This window comes from Typha angustifolia, chromosome 4 (genome assembly GCF_048772165.1).
Source record: "Typha angustifolia cultivar Huaian chromosome 4, ASM4877216v1, whole genome shotgun sequence".
NCBI lineage: Eukaryota > Viridiplantae > Streptophyta > Magnoliopsida > Poales > Typhaceae > Typha > Typha angustifolia.
In genome coordinates, this window is record NC_133242.1 from 104,089 (window position 1) to 122,244 (window position 18,156).

An 18,156-nucleotide genomic window follows, 5' to 3' on the forward strand; every position below is an offset into this window, starting at 1 on the left:
ACCACCCTAAAAAGGTATTAAATTCTAATAAGGAAGTCTTAAGAGCTTTTATGTCATAGACATGGCCCATGAAGGCCTGATCATCAAATTAAGACCCAAACCAATCCAGGCCCCCTCCCTCGTCATAAGATGGAGGAGCTTGCTTAGCTGAAGCTAAAGCTAAAACCAAGAATTATAGCACTCGGACTCGAGTCGAATGATCGAGCTGTTGTTAATATTCTCTGTATACTAAACGTCATTATTCTGCTGCATAAATATGGCCCTCTAGATGCTTAACCATTATTGAATATTAAGTCTGAAGGGTGAGCTATTTATTTAGGTAAGCCCACTGTGGCCAAAACGGGGAGCTCAATTTGGATTTATTAATTAGGTGGTGGGCGATGGTATTAGTATTAGGAATAGATAGTGGGAATTGATTGGACCATGGCTGGTGTCCATTTTCTTCTTTCACTCGTTTCTTGTTCTTGTTGTTGTGATTAGGACGTGGCACCAGACGAGATATGCGGTGGTTGCTTGCATTAAGTGCATCGGTTCCTTCTGCGGGCTTTACGTCTCTTCTTGTCTCATAGCCATAGGCGGGCGGCAGGCTGCTACTCTAAAAGGCATCTTATTCTAAAGACGTTGAAAAGTTTTCCTTCAAATGATCGGCCTAACAGATTATGTCATGGAAATAAATGGCCCATAACGGCCTGGCCATCAAATTAGACTCAAACCAGTCCAGGCCCGCCATCTGCTTGGATCTCCCAATGCAGAAAAAAAAAAAAACCAATCCTGAAGCTAAAACCAAGACTTTTTAGCACTTGACTGGACTCAAATAACCTGTTATATTCGCTGTATACTAAACTTCAATATGCTGCACGGTAAACATTATCGAATCCTATATGATCAGTTTCTAATTATATGATCAATTGGAGGAATTTTCTAGAAATCGGACCCAATAATTATTTCATTATTATTTTCATGCAAATTACTTGAGAATTCTATTATATTAAGTTTATATATATATATATTGGCAATAACAAGTTGCTGGTTGGCTAGCGTAATAAATAATTCCCCGTAACAAACAAGTAAAGTAGATAATCCAGTTCTCCTCTTGTTGGGATATTTTGGAGATACGAAACCTCGAACAGCGGTTGGGGTAAACTCACGCGGCGAGTGATCGCATCCCCAATTCGTCCTTTGGATCTTCGAAGGCGGCATCTCTCCCTTTTCCTTTGCTTCCTCTGAAAGTCAAAGAGGCTTCCCACCCAGGTCCTCCATCTCCGCCGATCCAAACACGGGAGGCGGCGGTTGGCCTCTTGAAAGCACCGCCCGAGTCATGGATCTGCTTGATGTTCTCCCTCTCGTCTGATCCGTTTCGAGGTCGGTCTCTTGGTCCTTTGCCTTCGATTTCTCTATCCGAATCCATAGGTCAGGCGAATGTTTCCCTCCCTACCTTTGCTGTCAGAAGAAGCAAAGATGGGATTTTGACTCACGGGGTTGGTTGTTTCCATGCTTTTGGGTTTTGAGTTGTGGATCTAAGATGTTTCCCTAACTATTTGGAGAATAACATCATGGCTCTCCATAGGAGAAATCGTATGAAGGACTCTGGGTTCCGGCGAGCGTGTCCCCTTGTTCTGGTGATAGTATCTGCTGTGGTGGTCATAATCTTCTTCCTGCGAAGCAGAGTAGTTCCTCATGGAATTCAAATTTCTCCTTCCTATAAGAAAGGAAAAAGCCCTGCTTCGGAGGCTGAATTTGTTGTTCTGGACTCCAACTTTAAACCCAAGTTACCGAAACAGAACGAGGTGTCTCTCTCTTTGGAGCAAAGGAACAGATTGCCCCCTCGAAACTTAGATCGTTTTCCTAATCTGGCGAAGGATCATATAACGATTGTCTTGTATGTTCACAACCGACCTCAATACCTTCAAGTAGTAGTGAAGAGCCTGTCTCAGGTGGAAGGTATTGGGGAGACGCTTCTGATAGTTAGCCATGATGGGTACTTTGCGGAGATGGATGAGATCATTCGAAGTATCAAATTTTGCCAGGTTAAACAGATCTTCGCACCCTACTCCCCGCATCTTTTCACCGATAGTTTCCCTGGTGTTTCGCCAGGAGATTGCCGCGATACAGATGATCCGTTAGAGAAAAAGTGTAAGGGTAACAAGGATCAGTATGGGAACCACCGATCTCCAAAGATTGTGTCTTTGAAGCACCATTGGTGGTGGATGATGAATACTATATGGGATGGCTTGAAGGAGACGAAGAGATTTGCCGGCCATATTCTGTTCATAGAAGAGGACCATTATGTCTTTCCAAATGCATACCGCAATATCCAGCTACTCACAGAACTGAAGCCTCGGAAATGTCCCGAGTGTTGTGCTGTGAACTTGGCACCTTCGGATGTGAATTCAAAAGGAGAAGGTTGGGCATCCCTGATGGCCGAGAAGGTTGGAAACATAGGTTATGCGTTTAACAGGACTATTTGGAGAAAGATTCATGCAAAAGCTAAGGAGTTCTGCTCCTTTGATGAGTATAACTGGGACATAACAATGTGGGCTACTGTCTATCCTTCATTTGGATCTCCGGTTTACAGTCTGAGAGGGCCTAGGAGAAGTGCTGCCCATTTTGGCAAGTGTGGGTTGCATCAAGGGCAAGGATTAAGCACTGTCTGTGTTGATAATAGCAATGCAAGTTTCAACATAGATGAAATCGATAAGATTCCTAACATCAAATCTGATTGGCCTGTGCATATTATTCGGAAGCAGAGTGGATATCAGGCCGGTTTCAAGGGATGGGGAGGCTGGGGCGATGAACGTGACCGAGAGCTTTGTTTGAGTTTTGCATACATGTATCATGTTAAGGAAGCATCATCATCATCATCTGGTTGAGAGGATGGATGCATTTTGACTACTGTCGCATGTTTTACAACCAATGTGGTTTTTATATTCTGTAGTATTCCTCTGATTTATACACTATTTTGCTGAGGCACAGCATTCCTAGAATATTTTTCATGTCATACTTGTTTTCGCACAGATATGTAATTCTTTTTTCTTTGTTTTATATTAGAAGGAAAAAAGAAGAAAAAAAACATCCCATTTGGGTAACATTCTGAATAATAGAAGTTGTGTCTGTGATTTTCATGTGTTATGTTTCCCTATAGGCTTTCTTTCTTCCTTAGGCCAGCATACGTGTAAATTAGCTTTTGGAGAACTCTGCTTCACAGGTGGTGCAAATTTCTCATGTTTTTTGAGCTGCTACTCTATTTGCACAGAGTTAATGTGAAAGATTTTTCTTTTCCTTAATTCTGTACACAATCAATATCCCCGCGCGTATAAACGTCTCTCTTGGGTGAGGTTACTGCTTGCTAATATAGGATTGATTTTTCTTAGCTTAAGTGTTGTTGATGTTTATGGATAGAAGAACAACACTACACTAGAGAGAGACTGGGAGAGGAGATTGTTTAGTGTAATAGTTAGAATTAGAGGAGATTTTGTGCTGTTTATATATGATTCCAGTCTATAAAGAGAAGATGTTTTTGCAATATGATGGGAAATAAATTAAGGGACAACAAACAAACGATGCAAATTTCAGTTACAGTAAAGGGACCACCCCGAGGACTCAAATTGTTGAGCAGAGTAAAAACCCCAACGAGGGCGAGGGAAGTCTACTAAGAAGCGAAGAAGAACGGGATCGAGATCCATTAAAAAAATTAAAAAATAAAATCTTATTTTGTTATCTCGATCTCTTCATCCCCAGCAAGTCCTCCCATCACCCGATGCAATCAAGCCGCCGCCCATGCCTGGATGATGACGAGGAACACCGAAAGCAAAGCAATCCATGGAATCTTATACCCATCATCCACAGTTTACAAAGCTGACGAGAGATAACGACAGCCGTCCGCGTCAGAGAGAGAGAGAGAGAGATCCGACGCCTACCAGACCAGAATATAGCATATGTTAACATGGAGTGGACTCGCACGTGAACAAGCGAATACTGATGATGTAGCAAGTTTGCTGCAACTGAATCTGCAGACTATCGGTTCCTCTCACTCCGCGCCGATACGGATCCAAGTGGCCGACAAGTCAAAGATGTGAATCGTCCTACTTACCCGATAAAGCCCCTACGAAGGTCCAGTAATCACCAAAGAGTCCCACATCAAGAATTCTCTCCCCGTGGTGACTCATAAAGGCCATTTCGGGAATAAAAAGAACCCCAGAAGTTTTACAACTTACACCTCTAATGTCCTTATTATTATTATTATTATTTGAATAATCACCTCTACCTTATTCGCCCAACCCCTCTAAAGACAATAGAAAGCTAACAAAAGACCCCGTAGGAATAAGGAGGAATCTCCGTGGTGTGTAAGTTCACCTCTCCCCATCAAAAGCTCAAATCCTCCCAAGTCCCACCTTATAAGCCACGGTCCTTTTCCTTTCCCCTCCTCTCCCCTTTAGCCAAAGATCCATCCAGGCCAGTCTCGCTTGCTTCGTCGCTATGGCAGTTCAGGAGAGACTTCTGGCTCTAATGGTGGAGCTCAGGTTTCCCATCCTAACAGTCGTAGCCGTCGCCGTCGCCTTCATTTCCCTCCTCGCCGTGGGGCCAAGCTTGGCCACGGTCGTCTCCTTCTTCTGGCCCCTCCTTGTCTCCACCGGTTTCTTCCTCGCCGCCGTCGCCCTACTCCTCCGGATCTCGCCGCCGCCAGGGGAGTCAACCGACGTGGCCGCCGGAGAGGAGATCATGCACTACGTCGCCGGGAGGGCGGCTGAGGCGTTTCGCGATTTGGGAGATGGGGGAGGGCGAGGTGAGGAGGCGGAACCGGAAGAGGAAGTGGAGCACCAGAAGTCGTAGTACAGCAGATGGGGGTGGGGAGAGAACCACATTACGTGGCGAGGTAATAGTGGATGATAAGAGGACCGCCAATAAGACAGAGTGTGCGCGTTCCGGTTCCGGTTTTCGGTGAATAATAATGTGGTAGAAATTAGAATTGTACATTGTATTGTACAATTTGGTGGGTCTTCTCCAGGAATAAATTAATAAGTTTTAAATATTTTGAATGGTGTAAATTATCCTTTTTTTTTTTAAAAAAATAATAATTTTGAGATTTGTGATGGCTCTTGTGACGCATAAATAAGGTATAACGCTGTGATTTTGGCTGGGCGATGCATTTTATTATTAGTTCCTTTTACAATTTTACTTTCCCTGTCTGACCGATTGTGCTGACTGCAACTGCAGGCGCAGTAAATTTCAGTCCCTCGCACGTCGCAATTGGTCCACCTGGTCGCGTACACGTGATTCTATAACCCTCGACTTTGGAAATGCTCACAAGTACATATATATATATATATATATATATATATATATATATATATATATATATATATAGGGAGAGAGAGAGAGAGAGAGAGAGAGAGAGAGAGAGAGAGAGAGAGAGAGAGAGAGAGAGAGAGCTGGAGATAAATACGAGAAGATAAATGCGAGAGAAACAATAAATATATAAACATTACCTTACCTTTTTAATGGAGTGAATGTGTGCTTAGAGTGCAGCGCATGATGGACTGACTGCAAATGAGCTCCTCGACAGCTCATTAAAAAGCTATTAATTAGTAGATATAATAAAAAGGAGCCGCTATGATTGGGCCAGGTCGCTGCTACTTTAGGTTCGAGCCAGCCTAAAAATTCTAAGGCTTGTGTAGTTTTTGGGCTTGGATCGGGCTCCATATATCATGATGTCTTGGTCTTGGAATTAGCACCACATATATAGGGAGGGAGGGAGGGAGGGAGGGGGACACAAATGGCAAATGGGCAATACGTCACTTGAAATCTCACTTGGGCCTTGGATTTCAATATAAATTAAGGTGGGCTAGCTTGAAGCGAGCACTTCCACCGTTCCACTTCTTCCATGTGAAGAAGAAGAAGAAGAACAAGAAGAAGAATGGCGGGAAGGATCTCGATTTCGAATCCCTCCGATCTCCTCCACAAGATCAAAGGTCATGCCCAATCGCCAATCTCATCTCTCCTTCTTTTGATCGCCACTTGGATTCGAACGAATTCTCCTGCAGGTTTCGTCCGATCCCTACTCGAGGATCTCTCAAGCAATCGCTCTCCTTCTATCGCCCTAGATCGCTACCGCAACTACTGCTCCGATCCCTCCGGGAATTGGTTTGCCTCTCTTCTCCTATTCTATATTGGCATCGCCACTAGGATTTCATCTGTCTCTCCACCATATGCTACCAATCAGGGAATTGTAAACAATGTTAGATTCTTTTGGTGATGGCGTTCTTGTGTAGTCTGAGTTAACTGATTGGAAATCATAAATTTAGTTAACCTAGTGTGCTCGTTTCATATCTTGTTTACTTTACCAATTATCTTTGATAATACTAATATTACATCGGCACAAACATACAACTTTTTCGTATCTTTGCCGCTAAGCATTGTCCTGTTAAAAACTTAAAAATGTATGGTCACAAGTCACAGTTGATTTTTGTGCTGGTGCCGACCGTGTCAGTGTGTCACCATTTATGGAATGCCCATTTCATGTGATGTGAACTGCCCAGAAGGAAAAGTGTTCTTGTTCCATGGTGTCAAAAACTTGTTGATCTATCTGCAGCTACTTATATTTGCTGCCCTTCTGTGCATCTTTGTGAATAAATATTATTCGGTTGTACTTATTCATTTTCATAGATATATTTCCTCACATTGCCCTTATCTTTGTTTGTCCGCAGTAGTTGCAGCTATGACTTGCCTAATGACAAAGAGATAATCTCAATCGAGAAAAAAACTCATGTGCGCCGATTGGGTAGGTTAAGCTTTTTGTTGTTTTTCAGGTTTAACTGAGATTCCTTCAGCTGGCTCCAGGAAATTCATGACATTGATTTATTTTGATTGTCCCTTTTTTGTTTCAGAAATGTACCGAGATCATCATGTAACATCTTTCAGCTTTGTTGTTCTTTATACAGATGTGTTACTCAGGGTGCTAGTAATAATACAGCAACTATTACAAGAAAACAAGCACAGTTCAAAACGAGATATATATTACACTCACCCTGCTGTTTTCGCAGGTAAGCATGTTTCCACATTGCTCAGAAATCTTGAGCTCAAGCACCCCTTATTCGTATTGGATGCTATTGGGAACTTCATTTTCATCCAATGTATAGTCATATAAGAGGAAAAATGCATGTGAAAGTGGCTTCATTTACGTCAAAATTTAAATCCCGTTTATTCTTTTTATGGAGAATCAGGTTACAAGAAGAAGATATTGTTTAAAGGGTGTAAAGCAATTCCATAATTACCATTGTTTAACTTGGTAAGATAACCTTTCTTTTAACTGCAGAGCAAGCAGTTGTTGACCATGCAATCATTGATATATGCATCCTCTTGAAATGCAGCCGCCATCATCTTAATGTGGTATGTCAAATCATGAAGTAGTAGTAGATATTTGTGGTTATATGGATTTTCTGTTTCTTTTCTTCTCTTTGTCTTGTTGAACCTCAAGACGGGCTTACTTGGACTATTATAGATACTTATACCATACAGAATGAGCTCCAGTCATTTTATCTGATGCTTTAATGTGACATCTTGTTTTTTAAAATCTAGATAAATCGGTTCCTTTTTTCCTAATACATCATCTATTTTGCTTCATGACGAAAATAAAATTGAATATTGTCTCTCTTGAGTTTTACTATGAGCTTGTTGTTTCTTTACAGCTGAGCCTAATCTGCTATCCATCTGCTACTTGCAGGTTCCTGTGGGAAAAGGGTAGATCCTGGTGCCTTGAAATTCTGAAATATTTGACCCTGTTATAACTGTTCATTTTGCTTTAGCAAATTATGGATGTCAGGATATATTACAGCAAGAGACTTGTTTAAATGATTATTTATTATAGTGACTTCTAGTTTTTTTTTCTTAACGTCAGTAAAGTCTAGAAAGAAATCAAGTTTTCCCTTAGAATCAAGTAATGATATCTCTAGAAAATCACAAGCAAGTAAGCTGAGATTTTGCTTTTCCACATCTGGATAAGTTCTTTAAAGCCCCAGCGTTTGGCATTCTATCCCCTAATATTTTTTATGCTGGTTAGCCATGTTAGTGGACAAGACTACATATGATGTAAAATATCTCCTTATGTTTATATTAGTTTGGAAATTTCGAATTTACATTTCATTTTCCCCCTCTAATACATTATCCCTGATCCCAGTTTGGTGATGGGTTGGTTAAGGTTTGCTGAGGCTGGCAGGAAAAATTGTTGCATTAGAAGTCCAAACACTGTAAGCATGCATCCATCTAAAAGTAAGAGAGTTGTATTCTTTTGATGAATTTATTGCAAAATTGGGTCAACTTGCAGGCATATCCCATTCCAGTGTGCATTGAAGATGTGGAAGGTAGTTGGGCAGATTTCATATTTTGACCAGCTGCACTTTTTGCATTTCTACCTGCTTTTTGATGATTGATAATGATGCATGAACTTTTGGCTGTAGTACTTCCATATTCAACATGGACTGCAGTCACTATTCTCCATGAGGATAGTGAGATTTTTCGATTGACTGAAATTCTCTTATGTTAATTTTGATAGATGTTGTGAGTGTTGCCAATTACATACTTGTTGTGGAAAAGGAGTCGGGTAAGGCTTTCTTTTAAGCATCTCACTTTTGTCATTCACATTTTTTGCCATAGTTGAACTTGCAGTGTTCTCTTCTTGCAGTGTTCCAGCGTTTAGCAAATGATAAATTTTGTGAAAACAATCGCTGCATTGTCATTACAGTGAGTAGAAACACCTAGTCTTAGCATTCAAAGTTATTAATAATTGGTTTTCAGCACTGTCCATTGCTTTGTCAACTCAGGGAAGAGGCTACCCAGATGTTCCTACAAGAAGGTATGTGCATCTTTGGCTTCTTCTAATTATACCTTGATAGAACAGCTTGCTTTCTACTGCTTGTTTTGTTATAGTGTGTCATACTTGGCAGATTCTTGCACCATCTTGTCGAGCAGCTGCATTTGCCAGTCTATTGCTTGGTAGATTCTGATCCTTATGGATTTGATATTCTGACGACCTACAGGTTTGGTTCCATGGTGAGGTTTTATTGTATAATAACTGATTTATTTTGGTTCCTAATAATGTGTGAAATGCTACTCATATTGAACTGAGATGATTATGCATGATTTTTTCTATTACGTTCCTAGATAAGTTGTACTCCATTTATCTATGGCCCAGTTCACAAAATAGGACTTGGTTATTTGTTACTGTTTTTTCTTTCAAAATAATATATTGGCCAGATAAGCTTAGATTTGCCGACTTTGCTTGCTGCAACTGTGTACAAGGTTTCTGACCATAATGGATTAATGGTTCTCTTCTCAATCAAATTCATGAGATCATATATGACTTCACCTGACATATGCATACACATTACGCCGGAAACTGCTGATATGTTATGCAGATGTGCTTTCTTAGTACCAAATACGGAAGCCAGTTACCATAGTTGAATTTCATATGCTGTGATACTACTTTAAAAGCTTGTCTCTTGTTAGAACTCCATGTTGTGGACTCCATAATCCTGCTTCTGCGTGTGTTTGCTTTTCTCTTTAGCAAATGGCCTATGATGCAAAGTTAATGCGTGTGCCTGAGATACAATGGCTTGGAGTTTTTCCTTCTGATTTTGAGGAATACCACCTTCCAGATCGGTGCCGTCTTCACTTGACCCCTGAAGGTGATCGCCTCATCACGCATACTTCAATTTTTGCAGAAGACAACATCTTATGCATAATGCCAAATAGTGAAGTCTGGTTTGTACTGTAGATAAAAGGAAAGTGGAAGCTATGCTATCGAGATGCTATTTGCACAAGGAAGCACCTCAATGGAGGTTGAGTTTGGTCACTCTTACGTTATAATATTTTATTTTTGAGCTTTTGGTATGGCAGTACTGCACTACTGACTTTAACTCTGACCTTCAAACTCATCTGATATACATATCCATTTTCCATACCATCATAGGCCAATTCCTGATGTAAGTGGTTGTAGTGTCACCTTCACGCTCTTATTTTTGGTGGTGGTAATTTCAAGTTACAGGTGATAAAATGTCTCTTTTTGTATGATAGGTTGGAGTTGGAGATCATGTTGCGGAAAGGGGTGAAATTTGAGATTGAAGCCCTGTCCGTGTATTCAATTTCTTTTTTGTCGAAGGAGTACATCCCTGTAAAGATTCAACATGGAAAGCACATGTGATTACATGCATGACTGTAACTCGGGAAATGTTTGTGCATGGTCCATTTTATGCAGTGAAATTAATCTGCTACAAGGGCTTCTTCAACAGATACAATTTATAACTGCCCTTATTTGCTAATCTGATTAATAAGCAGCCCAAGTTGAATAAACATTATTATTATTCTCTTGCTCACAGCCTTCAGTTTGTTCTCCACCTTGTTTTTTTAATTATTCAGGTACCCTAACCCGGCTGCCTGTTTAGATAGATCCCTAACCCAGAAAAAAAAGAAAAAAAACTGTCTCTATTCCGTGCCACATTCTCACAGAGTCGCAGTAGAAGAAGCAGCACGTTAGACGGAAAATGACTTCCAACGACCCTAAGTTTTCTTTTAATTGACGAGGGATTTAGTAACCATCAAAAGTGAAAACTGCATGCAACTTTCCCTTCTCAGATTCTATATTGGCCATCTGTCCCCCATAAATAAAAAATTGGAAAAAGAAAACAAGCGAAAATAGTCACCTATCCAAGCAAATCACTCAAAAATAAATTTGACATGATTAAGGATGGATGGGGATATTTTCTCAGATTCTTTCCATTTTCCGTATCAGTATCACCATAAAGAGAAAAAGGAGAAGAAGCTAATAATAGATCTCTCCTTGTTGCCACAGCTCATATATAATAAGATTTAACTCAAATTCCATTCACAAAACCTGCAAATTTCAGAACTTAAACAGTGGGCGAACAACGTATTAACAGCAGAATTGCATGAGATATAATATCATTCCGTAGAGCGTTCAGCGACGGTTGATGAGCACTTCTCCCACCCTCATGAGGTGGATTGAGCAAGAGACAGATCACTTTTTGACAACGTCCCGGACTGGTCAACATCAAGATCCTCAAATTCCTCCAACACTAGTGCTATATCCTCTTGGCTTATCTTCCCCATCTCTTTGAGTTTGTATACGACGAACTCAGCAGCACTACGGAGAGAACAGAAAAAAAAAAAAAAAAAAAGGCAATGATACCACTCTTTAAACATCACAGACTAGGGAAATATTCAAAATAGAGATTAAGATTCTGTAAAAGAAAGAAAAGTAAAATATTATTTACAGTGAGTAATCTTACCCCACTTCGTTATCACCATCCAGATCTGCAGCTTCAATATCCACGTATGTCATCCTCCGAGTAAGCACCCACTTGGCCAGCAATTTCTGCCGATGCTCAGTGTTCAACTCCGCAAGGTAGAAAAAGAACTGAGCTACACATATCGTACTGGCAACTATCCAGAACACAGCAAAAGCACGACCACCTTCACTTGAGAAGCTTTTATCACCGTAGCCCAAAGTTGTGATAGTCGCACAAACACAATAGAAGGCATCAACAAATTTTAATTTCTCAACCTTCCAAAGAAACATAGTCCCCACAATAACGAGCACCGTGAGGAACAGCGCAGTCGTATAAAATTTATATCTTATTCTGCTCGTTTCAATGTCTCTTAACATATGAGCCTCGCCGCCCTTAAGATTCATATGCAATGCTTTAAAAAGCATTACTTCTTGTTTCTCAACAAAGTAATCAGCTGCTTTACTCAAGAAGAGAGCAATAATAGCCATGCCAATGAAGACGAAAGCACAAGCAAGAAGCTTTGCCGTGTCGCTGTTAGGCACAAGGTCCCCATAGCCAACCGTTGTCATCGTCACAATAGAGAAATACAAAGCATCAAGAACACCATCAGTTTTATTACCAGCTATTTGACCCTTCACAACGTAAAAACATAGGACACCCACTGCCAGGTAGACAACTAGGAATATCGCCATTAGCCTAAAACTCGGATGGAATTTTCCAAAGATTAGCTTGGGACCCGGAAATAAGCCACCACCTTCACTCGATTTACGTAGGGCCTCTGTAGAAGGGGAACTCCTAGAACGACGGAATCTTCTGTTCTTCGGTGCTGGAGTCTTCTTTGGTTGATTGGGAGGATCTAATAAGCCTGAGAGCAAGGGCTGCTGATTGGAGTCGTAAGCCATTAGCTAACTCCGCAGTGATTGTGGTCTCGATTCTATCACCTAGAGAATCAAAACAGATCTAAATAGATAAAAGTATGATGAGATGTGATATATGTGCTAAGACCATTAATATGCAAGCAAATGCATCAATCTGACAACTGCGTTAAGATTATTCCTATATTTGCAATTAACTAAGCCTTTAATTGCATAAATAACAATCCCCATGCCATTGATTCTTGCTTCCAGAATTCATATAGCTCTTGTATCTGGAGATAGATTGCCTAAGTGAGAGTAATAAGACAAATGTCTGTCCTAGATAGCACATATGCTCTTTTTGTTCCATCTTGGTGGGAGTTGAACCAAATTCTTAGCTTTCCTTCTTTTCGATGCTTCCCAATTAAAAAACAGTGGTCATATTCTAATGAATCTACGACACTTCATCATATCATTCCAAATGCTTCCAAAAATGTTGTTTATTTACTGATTACTGCTAGGTACAGAAGAGAAGGAAAAACTTGAAGGCAGTACAGAATTACATAAAACAAATTTAGAAGCCAAATGAGGCTAGACAAATTAGAAAAGAAGACGGATTGTTGACTTCTGAAACTAGAGCAGAGTAACCTAATGAAGAGAACCAAAAATCTATCATTGCAGGTGGAGGCACCAGCATTCTTAAATTTCCAATCTTAAACAAGGAATGAATGGGTCGGAAATCGGAAAGAAGAAGAGGTAATTAAAAGGACCAGCACAAACGAATTTATGATATCAAACTTAATACAGACCGGACGGCGAACTTTTTCGTAATACAACCAAAAGTTAATTTATTTAACCAAATGGACCGGGAAAAGGAAAGACTACTTGTCAAAGATCCGATCAACAAATTCTCAACCTTGAAGCAGGGATCGAAAGATCTGACAACAATCCATGTGTAATAATAACAGGAGAATAATTGTACGTTAGCACGGATACCATGAAATGGATCTGGAATAAGAGAGAGGGATCGCAAACACGCAAAGCTTGCAGGAACGAAACAGAGGACAAAGATCGGAATCTCGGTAAACGGATCTATTAAAAGAAGTCGATCGAGAAAACGAGAATTATACCTTGGGAGAAGCGCAGGCACAAATTTGAGCAATAAAGTCGCAGCGATTCTGACTTGCTAACAGAACGAAGCGAATTCGTCCTCTTAATTTACAAAGAGGAAGATGATGATGTCACAGCGATCTCAGTCTGGAATCCGTTACGATCTATCACTTGTCCACCTTTCCTCTTCTATCTCTCTATTTCGATTATATTATATTATATTATATATATATATATATATTCTTATTCTTTCTGGAAGTGCTGCCGACATAACTAACAAAAAAAATGGAAAATGACGAGTTTGTGACCGGACTAGTTCTGTCCTAAATATTTAACTATTTTTCAAATTTATTACTAATATGAATTTATTATACCTATTGCCATAGGATAAAACGCTACTAAAATAAATTTTTTAATATAACTTTTTTTTAAAAAAAATTTATGCATCTAAAATACTAACTTAAATAGATTCTTACCCTATAACATTTCAATGTTTTATTTAGGTATTGCTACAGTAATTTATTAATAAATTTGAGTGGCAATTTATTTTAGTAAATAAAAATTAAAATAAGGCTAATTTGGTCAATCACTTGGAAAACGGCAACTAAAGAGAAAGATATTTCAGGGGATCGGATTAGGTGGACCACAAAATTGCCGCTTAATGAGGAGGACCTTCAACTGACTGCACGGTGCCCATTGGCCAACTCCTAACTTCTCCTTGGTAGAATTCGCATTCCAATTGCAATTAGGGAACCTAAATTGGTGTCTTTTGGAGAGCGGTCAAGGATATACCCAAGGATTTATTTATTTTATTTTATTTTTTTTCATCCAAGTGGGGACCAATTAATTAGTGCTATTAATAAAAGATATATAATCCTCATTCAATATATTCTTCTGCTGGCCAAAGGCCTAAAGGGAGAGAGTGGCTATGAAATCAAAGCCCGGCCCAATGTTTGGCATGGAAAATAAAAAATAAAAAGAACGAAAAAAAGAGGTCTGCATATATATATACACACACTCCCATTTTGGCTGGAGAGAGAGCTTTGGTGTGAAAAGAGGTTTGGAAGCCACTGAGTATTAATAACTGCGTGATGAGTAAGTAGGTAGGTACCTCTTCTTCACAAGGGTCAAACTGAGCAAATTAATTAATCGCTTTAAAAGCACCCATGCATCAACCCTGAGCAATGCATTGCGTAATTTATACTCTTAACTATAACTCAAACATTCGATCTAGACAAAAGCCTAGGCAAGGAAAACCACACCAATGACCAAGCCACAGATCCTTCCTACTTTACGAGCACCTACTTACTATATATTCTATGATTCCTCCTCCAAAGTTGAATGAATCATGGTTTATAGCAAGAGAGATGGTATCTCACGGTATCAACTTAATTTTTAAATTCGAAACTAGCATCTGTAGCCCATCGTGATCACCATAATAAGTGTAATTAACACAAGTCGGAACTTAACCTCACGGCACGCACGAGTCCCTCTCCGCTACCCCAATCATAGAGGAATTGATCAGTACTAATTTGACCCTCTTCGATCGATCAAACCTCTATATATATGACCTTGCAATATTCCTTTGTGCATACATAGCTTGGATGTACTTACTAATATTATAACCACTATGGCTTATCCCAAATATCTCTCTATGTTATTGCTTATTCTTAGTGTTACGCAGTACTAGTATAATTACCTTGTTATGGCTCGCGAGCTTAGTGAGATGTCCATGGTGGAGAGGCATGAGAAGTGGATGACTCAATACGGCCGCGTCTACGAAGACGATGCCGAGAAAGCTCGTCGTTTCAAAATATTTGCGTCTAATGTAAAGTTGATAGACTCGTTCAATGCAGATAGTAAGAATAAGTACATGCTAGGCACCAACCAATTTGCCGACCTTACTAATGACGAGTTTAAGGCCACACGAACTGGCCTTAGACGTTCTACTACTTCTTCTTCTTCTTCTGAGTTCACCACGGCCGAGATCACAAACAGCTTCACATATGACAACTTCAGTGCGACGCCTGCAAGCATGGATTGGAGGATGAAAGGTGCAGTTACTCCAATCAAAGATCAAGGCCAATGTGGTACGTACTGATCGAGGAACTAGTAATTCTATATGATACCAAATTAAGTGGTACTATGCATAGTGTCATATATATCCGACACGCTCTCTCTCTCTCTCTCTCTCTCTCTCTCTCTCTCTCTCTCTATATATATATATATATATATATATACCCGCGAGAGCTAATCTATGACCTGGATTAATTTAAGTGTTAACAGGAAGCTGTTGGGCATTCTCCGCAGTAGCTGCAATGGAAGGAGTCACGAAGCTCAGCAACGGTAAGCTGGTCTCCCTCTCAGAGCAAGAGCTTGTCGACTGTGACGTCAACGGCGTTGACCAAGGCTGCGACGGCGGTCTCATGGACGACGCCTTTGACTTTATCATAAAAAAAGGCGGCCTCACCACCGAATCTAGCTACCCATACAAAGGCACGGACGGCACGTGCAAGAAGTCATCTTCCATCGCCGCCACCATCAAAGGATACGAGGACGTGCCGGCGAACAACGAAGCCGCCCTTCTGAAGGCCGTAAGCAACCAGCCGGTGTCGGTCGCCATCGAAGCAAGTGGCTACGCCTTCCAGTTGTATGCCGGCGGCATCTTCACCGGGAACTGCGGGACCGATCTCGATCACGGAGTGACCACAGTCGGCTACGGCACGGCGAGTGACGGGACAAATTATTGGCTGGTGAAGAACTCATGGGGATCTGCATGGGGTGAGAAAGGGTATATAAGGATGGAGAGGGACGTGAAGGCTAAGGAAGGGCTTTGTGGGATTGCCATGCAGGCTTCATATCCAACTGCGTAAATATATACTAGCTAATAACGTACGTACTAATAAGTAGTATTTATTTATGCATGCATGTGTGGTGTTGTAATATTAATTGCAGCAATTAATATTGAGGGATATATCCTTGTGAATTGTGCTTGTGCTTTAGTTGTTGTACCTCTTATATATCCTTGTGAATACAAATTGATACCTACTAACTGATTGTCTTTATCACTAATTGCAGTCATATTGGAAATAAATTTCCTGGATATATAGGTTGATAATTGACCCTAAGTTTGTCGAATTCAGACGATGAATTTTGTATTGGAAAAGCTTTTCCAAATCGAGGTTCAGTCGGCTTGGCAAATGACCTCACATTGAATTGGGCTTAATTTTAACTGAAGATCTACAGGAGTTGGGCCATGCCGTTTCCATGCAGTCCATATTAGGGGATACCTCTCTTTTATAGTTTACATATGTAAGGAGGTTTAAGGTGACATTAGCCTGTATATTACTTGGACGTCACTAGCACCTTGCAATCATTTGGATGACTAATCTGACTTAAAGCCCCAATAATGCATCTTAATTAATTGCCTAGTGGTGCTCTAGCATAAGACAAAACGATCGAGGTGCAAGACCAACAGCCCCAACCGCAGGAATTTCCTGCATTCTGATTTGTTATTTTTATTTTTATTTTTTGACTACTGCGTATGTCATCTGACAGCCAAAGCCAATTAGATGCTGCCAAGTACCCCAAAATTCATTCAGTAGCTGACAAAAATAATATATAAAAAAAAACTTATCATGCAGTTAGCTTCAAGATTTGTTCAACAGATATATTAATTATACAACGAGGCGGCTTATGTAATGTGCAAGGAAATTAGTTCATAGACTTGATATTAATAAGCACTTTATTTGGTCGAAGCAAGCATGTTGCCATATCATATTACCTTTAATTTTAAAAAAAATATATCTAAAATTTGGGCTCTTGTCGGGTAAGGTAATTGCCCAGGCTGACATGTATCCATGTCAGATCCCCTTGCTATTTATTGGAAGGATTTTTTTTTTTTTTCCTTGATTAAGAAAGATTCTTAAAAGATTCCACCACCTTGAAGTGCTCGATAATTAAACCTTTTATCACTCAGTGAATCTAATGTATTTATAAAGCCTTTACTTGTCACATCATCGTGAGCCCCGTGAACCGACTAAGCGGTATTATTTATCCACGGTCATTATCGTAATGTCCACGGTCAATTAATAAACTACAAAGAGGAATCTACCAGGAGAGAACTCCTTTCACACCGCTCACATGAATTCATAAACGGTTCATATCCACTGACTCAAGACTCAAAACACTAGTGCTTCATTGATAATATATATCTATCAATACCTTGGTCCCATGCAGATATGCATTTTAATTGTTACGATATGTTGTTCCTCTACGACCAGTTCCCAGCTAGAAGAGTTGAAAAGATTGTGAAATATTAATATAACGCTGACGGTAACACTTATTTTAAATAATCAATTTTCATTTTATGGAATCAAACTATTACAATTGCAGCATGAGGGAGAATAGGTGGGTCATAGGTTGCTGAGTTAAGTTTAATTTGTCTGATCAATATATAGGGTGTAGAAATCAATGTGAAATAGTCCATTACATAAATATATATATATATATAAATAATTGGCAAGCAATAGTAGCTCAACTTCTATCTCCTACATCAATTAACAAAGTAGTCCATCACCTGCTAAAGAACAACAGGTGAGCCAAACATATACATATACCTAGACAGCACTGTACTGCTGTAGGTTGCGCCATAGCATCTTAGCCAATGGTTGTATTTAAAGTACCTACGTAGGTGCAAATTATCTTGCACCTATTGGACAGTCGCTAGCTTGGTACGTGATTCCACTAATTAACTTTGTTTACTTATATTTGAGACACTATCGACAATAATTATTATAGAGATCGATCCAGCCATTTGAGTACTTACGCATGGATATATATATATTTATTTATTTAGAAAATACGTCCCCTTAAAGACATATATAAATATA

At 39.9% G+C, this 18,156-nt stretch overlaps 4 protein-coding genes across 9 annotated transcripts; 3 read left to right on the top strand and 1 right to left on the bottom strand.

Moving 5' to 3' along the window:
- The first annotated feature begins 1,102 nt into the window (after positions 1-1,102).
- On the top strand, positions 1,103-2,998 carry LOC140759392 (alpha-1,6-mannosyl-glycoprotein 2-beta-N-acetylglucosaminyltransferase). Of its 2 annotated transcripts, XM_073095943.1 has the most exons (2): positions 1,103-1,362; positions 1,568-2,998. In XM_073095943.1, the coding sequence occupies exon 2, from the start codon at positions 1,578-1,580 to the stop codon at positions 2,868-2,870; it is 1,293 nt and encodes a 430-aa protein (XP_072952044.1). In that variant the 5' UTR covers positions 1,103-1,362; positions 1,568-1,577; the 3' UTR covers positions 2,871-2,998. The 2 variants fall into 2 exon arrangements, with proteins under 2 accessions (XP_072952044.1, XP_072952043.1); XM_073095942.1 differs by having other exon boundaries at positions 1,104-2,998.
- A 2,786-nt stretch (positions 2,999-5,784) lies between these two features.
- On the top strand, positions 5,785-10,355 carry LOC140758713 (meiotic recombination protein SPO11-1). 4 transcript variants are annotated; one of them, XM_073094975.1, is made up of 15 exons: positions 5,785-6,141; positions 6,705-6,778; positions 6,939-7,040; positions 7,313-7,386; positions 7,721-7,737; positions 8,174-8,243; positions 8,321-8,357; positions 8,549-8,596; positions 8,678-8,736; positions 8,817-8,848; positions 8,940-9,045; positions 9,560-9,680; positions 9,770-9,833; positions 9,965-9,977; positions 10,069-10,355. In XM_073094975.1, the coding sequence occupies exons 1-15, from the start codon at positions 5,915-5,917 to the stop codon at positions 10,108-10,110; spliced, it is 1,086 nt and encodes a 361-aa protein (XP_072951076.1). In that variant the 5' UTR covers positions 5,785-5,914; the 3' UTR covers positions 10,111-10,355. The 4 variants fall into 4 exon arrangements, 3 of the variants coding, with proteins under 3 accessions (XP_072951076.1, XP_072951075.1, XP_072951074.1); XM_073094974.1 differs by lacking the exon at positions 9,965-9,977 and having other exon boundaries at positions 5,785-5,969; positions 6,042-6,141; positions 10,069-10,352; XR_012104144.1 differs by having other exon boundaries at positions 9,770-9,977; positions 10,069-10,201.
- Positions 10,356-10,793: 438 nt separating this feature from the next.
- Positions 10,794-13,462, bottom strand: LOC140758846 (two pore potassium channel a). 2 transcript variants are annotated; one of them, XM_073095199.1, is made up of 3 exons: positions 13,285-13,462; positions 11,301-12,241; positions 10,794-11,155 (listed from the first exon to the last, which is right to left on the bottom strand). In XM_073095199.1, the coding sequence occupies exons 2-3, from the start codon at positions 12,200-12,202 to the stop codon at positions 11,002-11,004; spliced, it is 1,056 nt and encodes a 351-aa protein (XP_072951300.1). In that variant the 5' UTR covers positions 12,203-12,241; positions 13,285-13,462; the 3' UTR covers positions 10,794-11,001. The 2 variants fall into 2 exon arrangements, with proteins under 2 accessions (XP_072951300.1, XP_072951301.1); XM_073095200.1 differs by having other exon boundaries at positions 11,301-12,260.
- Positions 13,463-14,528: 1,066 nt separating this feature from the next.
- LOC140759051 (senescence-specific cysteine protease SAG39-like) lies at positions 14,529-16,137 on the top strand. The gene is made up of 3 exons (XM_073095516.1): positions 14,529-14,600; positions 14,955-15,354; positions 15,551-16,137. Exons 1-3 carry the CDS (start codon positions 14,529-14,531, stop codon positions 16,135-16,137), a joined length of 1,059 nt encoding a protein of 352 aa, XP_072951617.1.
- The last annotated feature ends 2,019 nt before the right edge of the window (positions 16,138-18,156 follow it).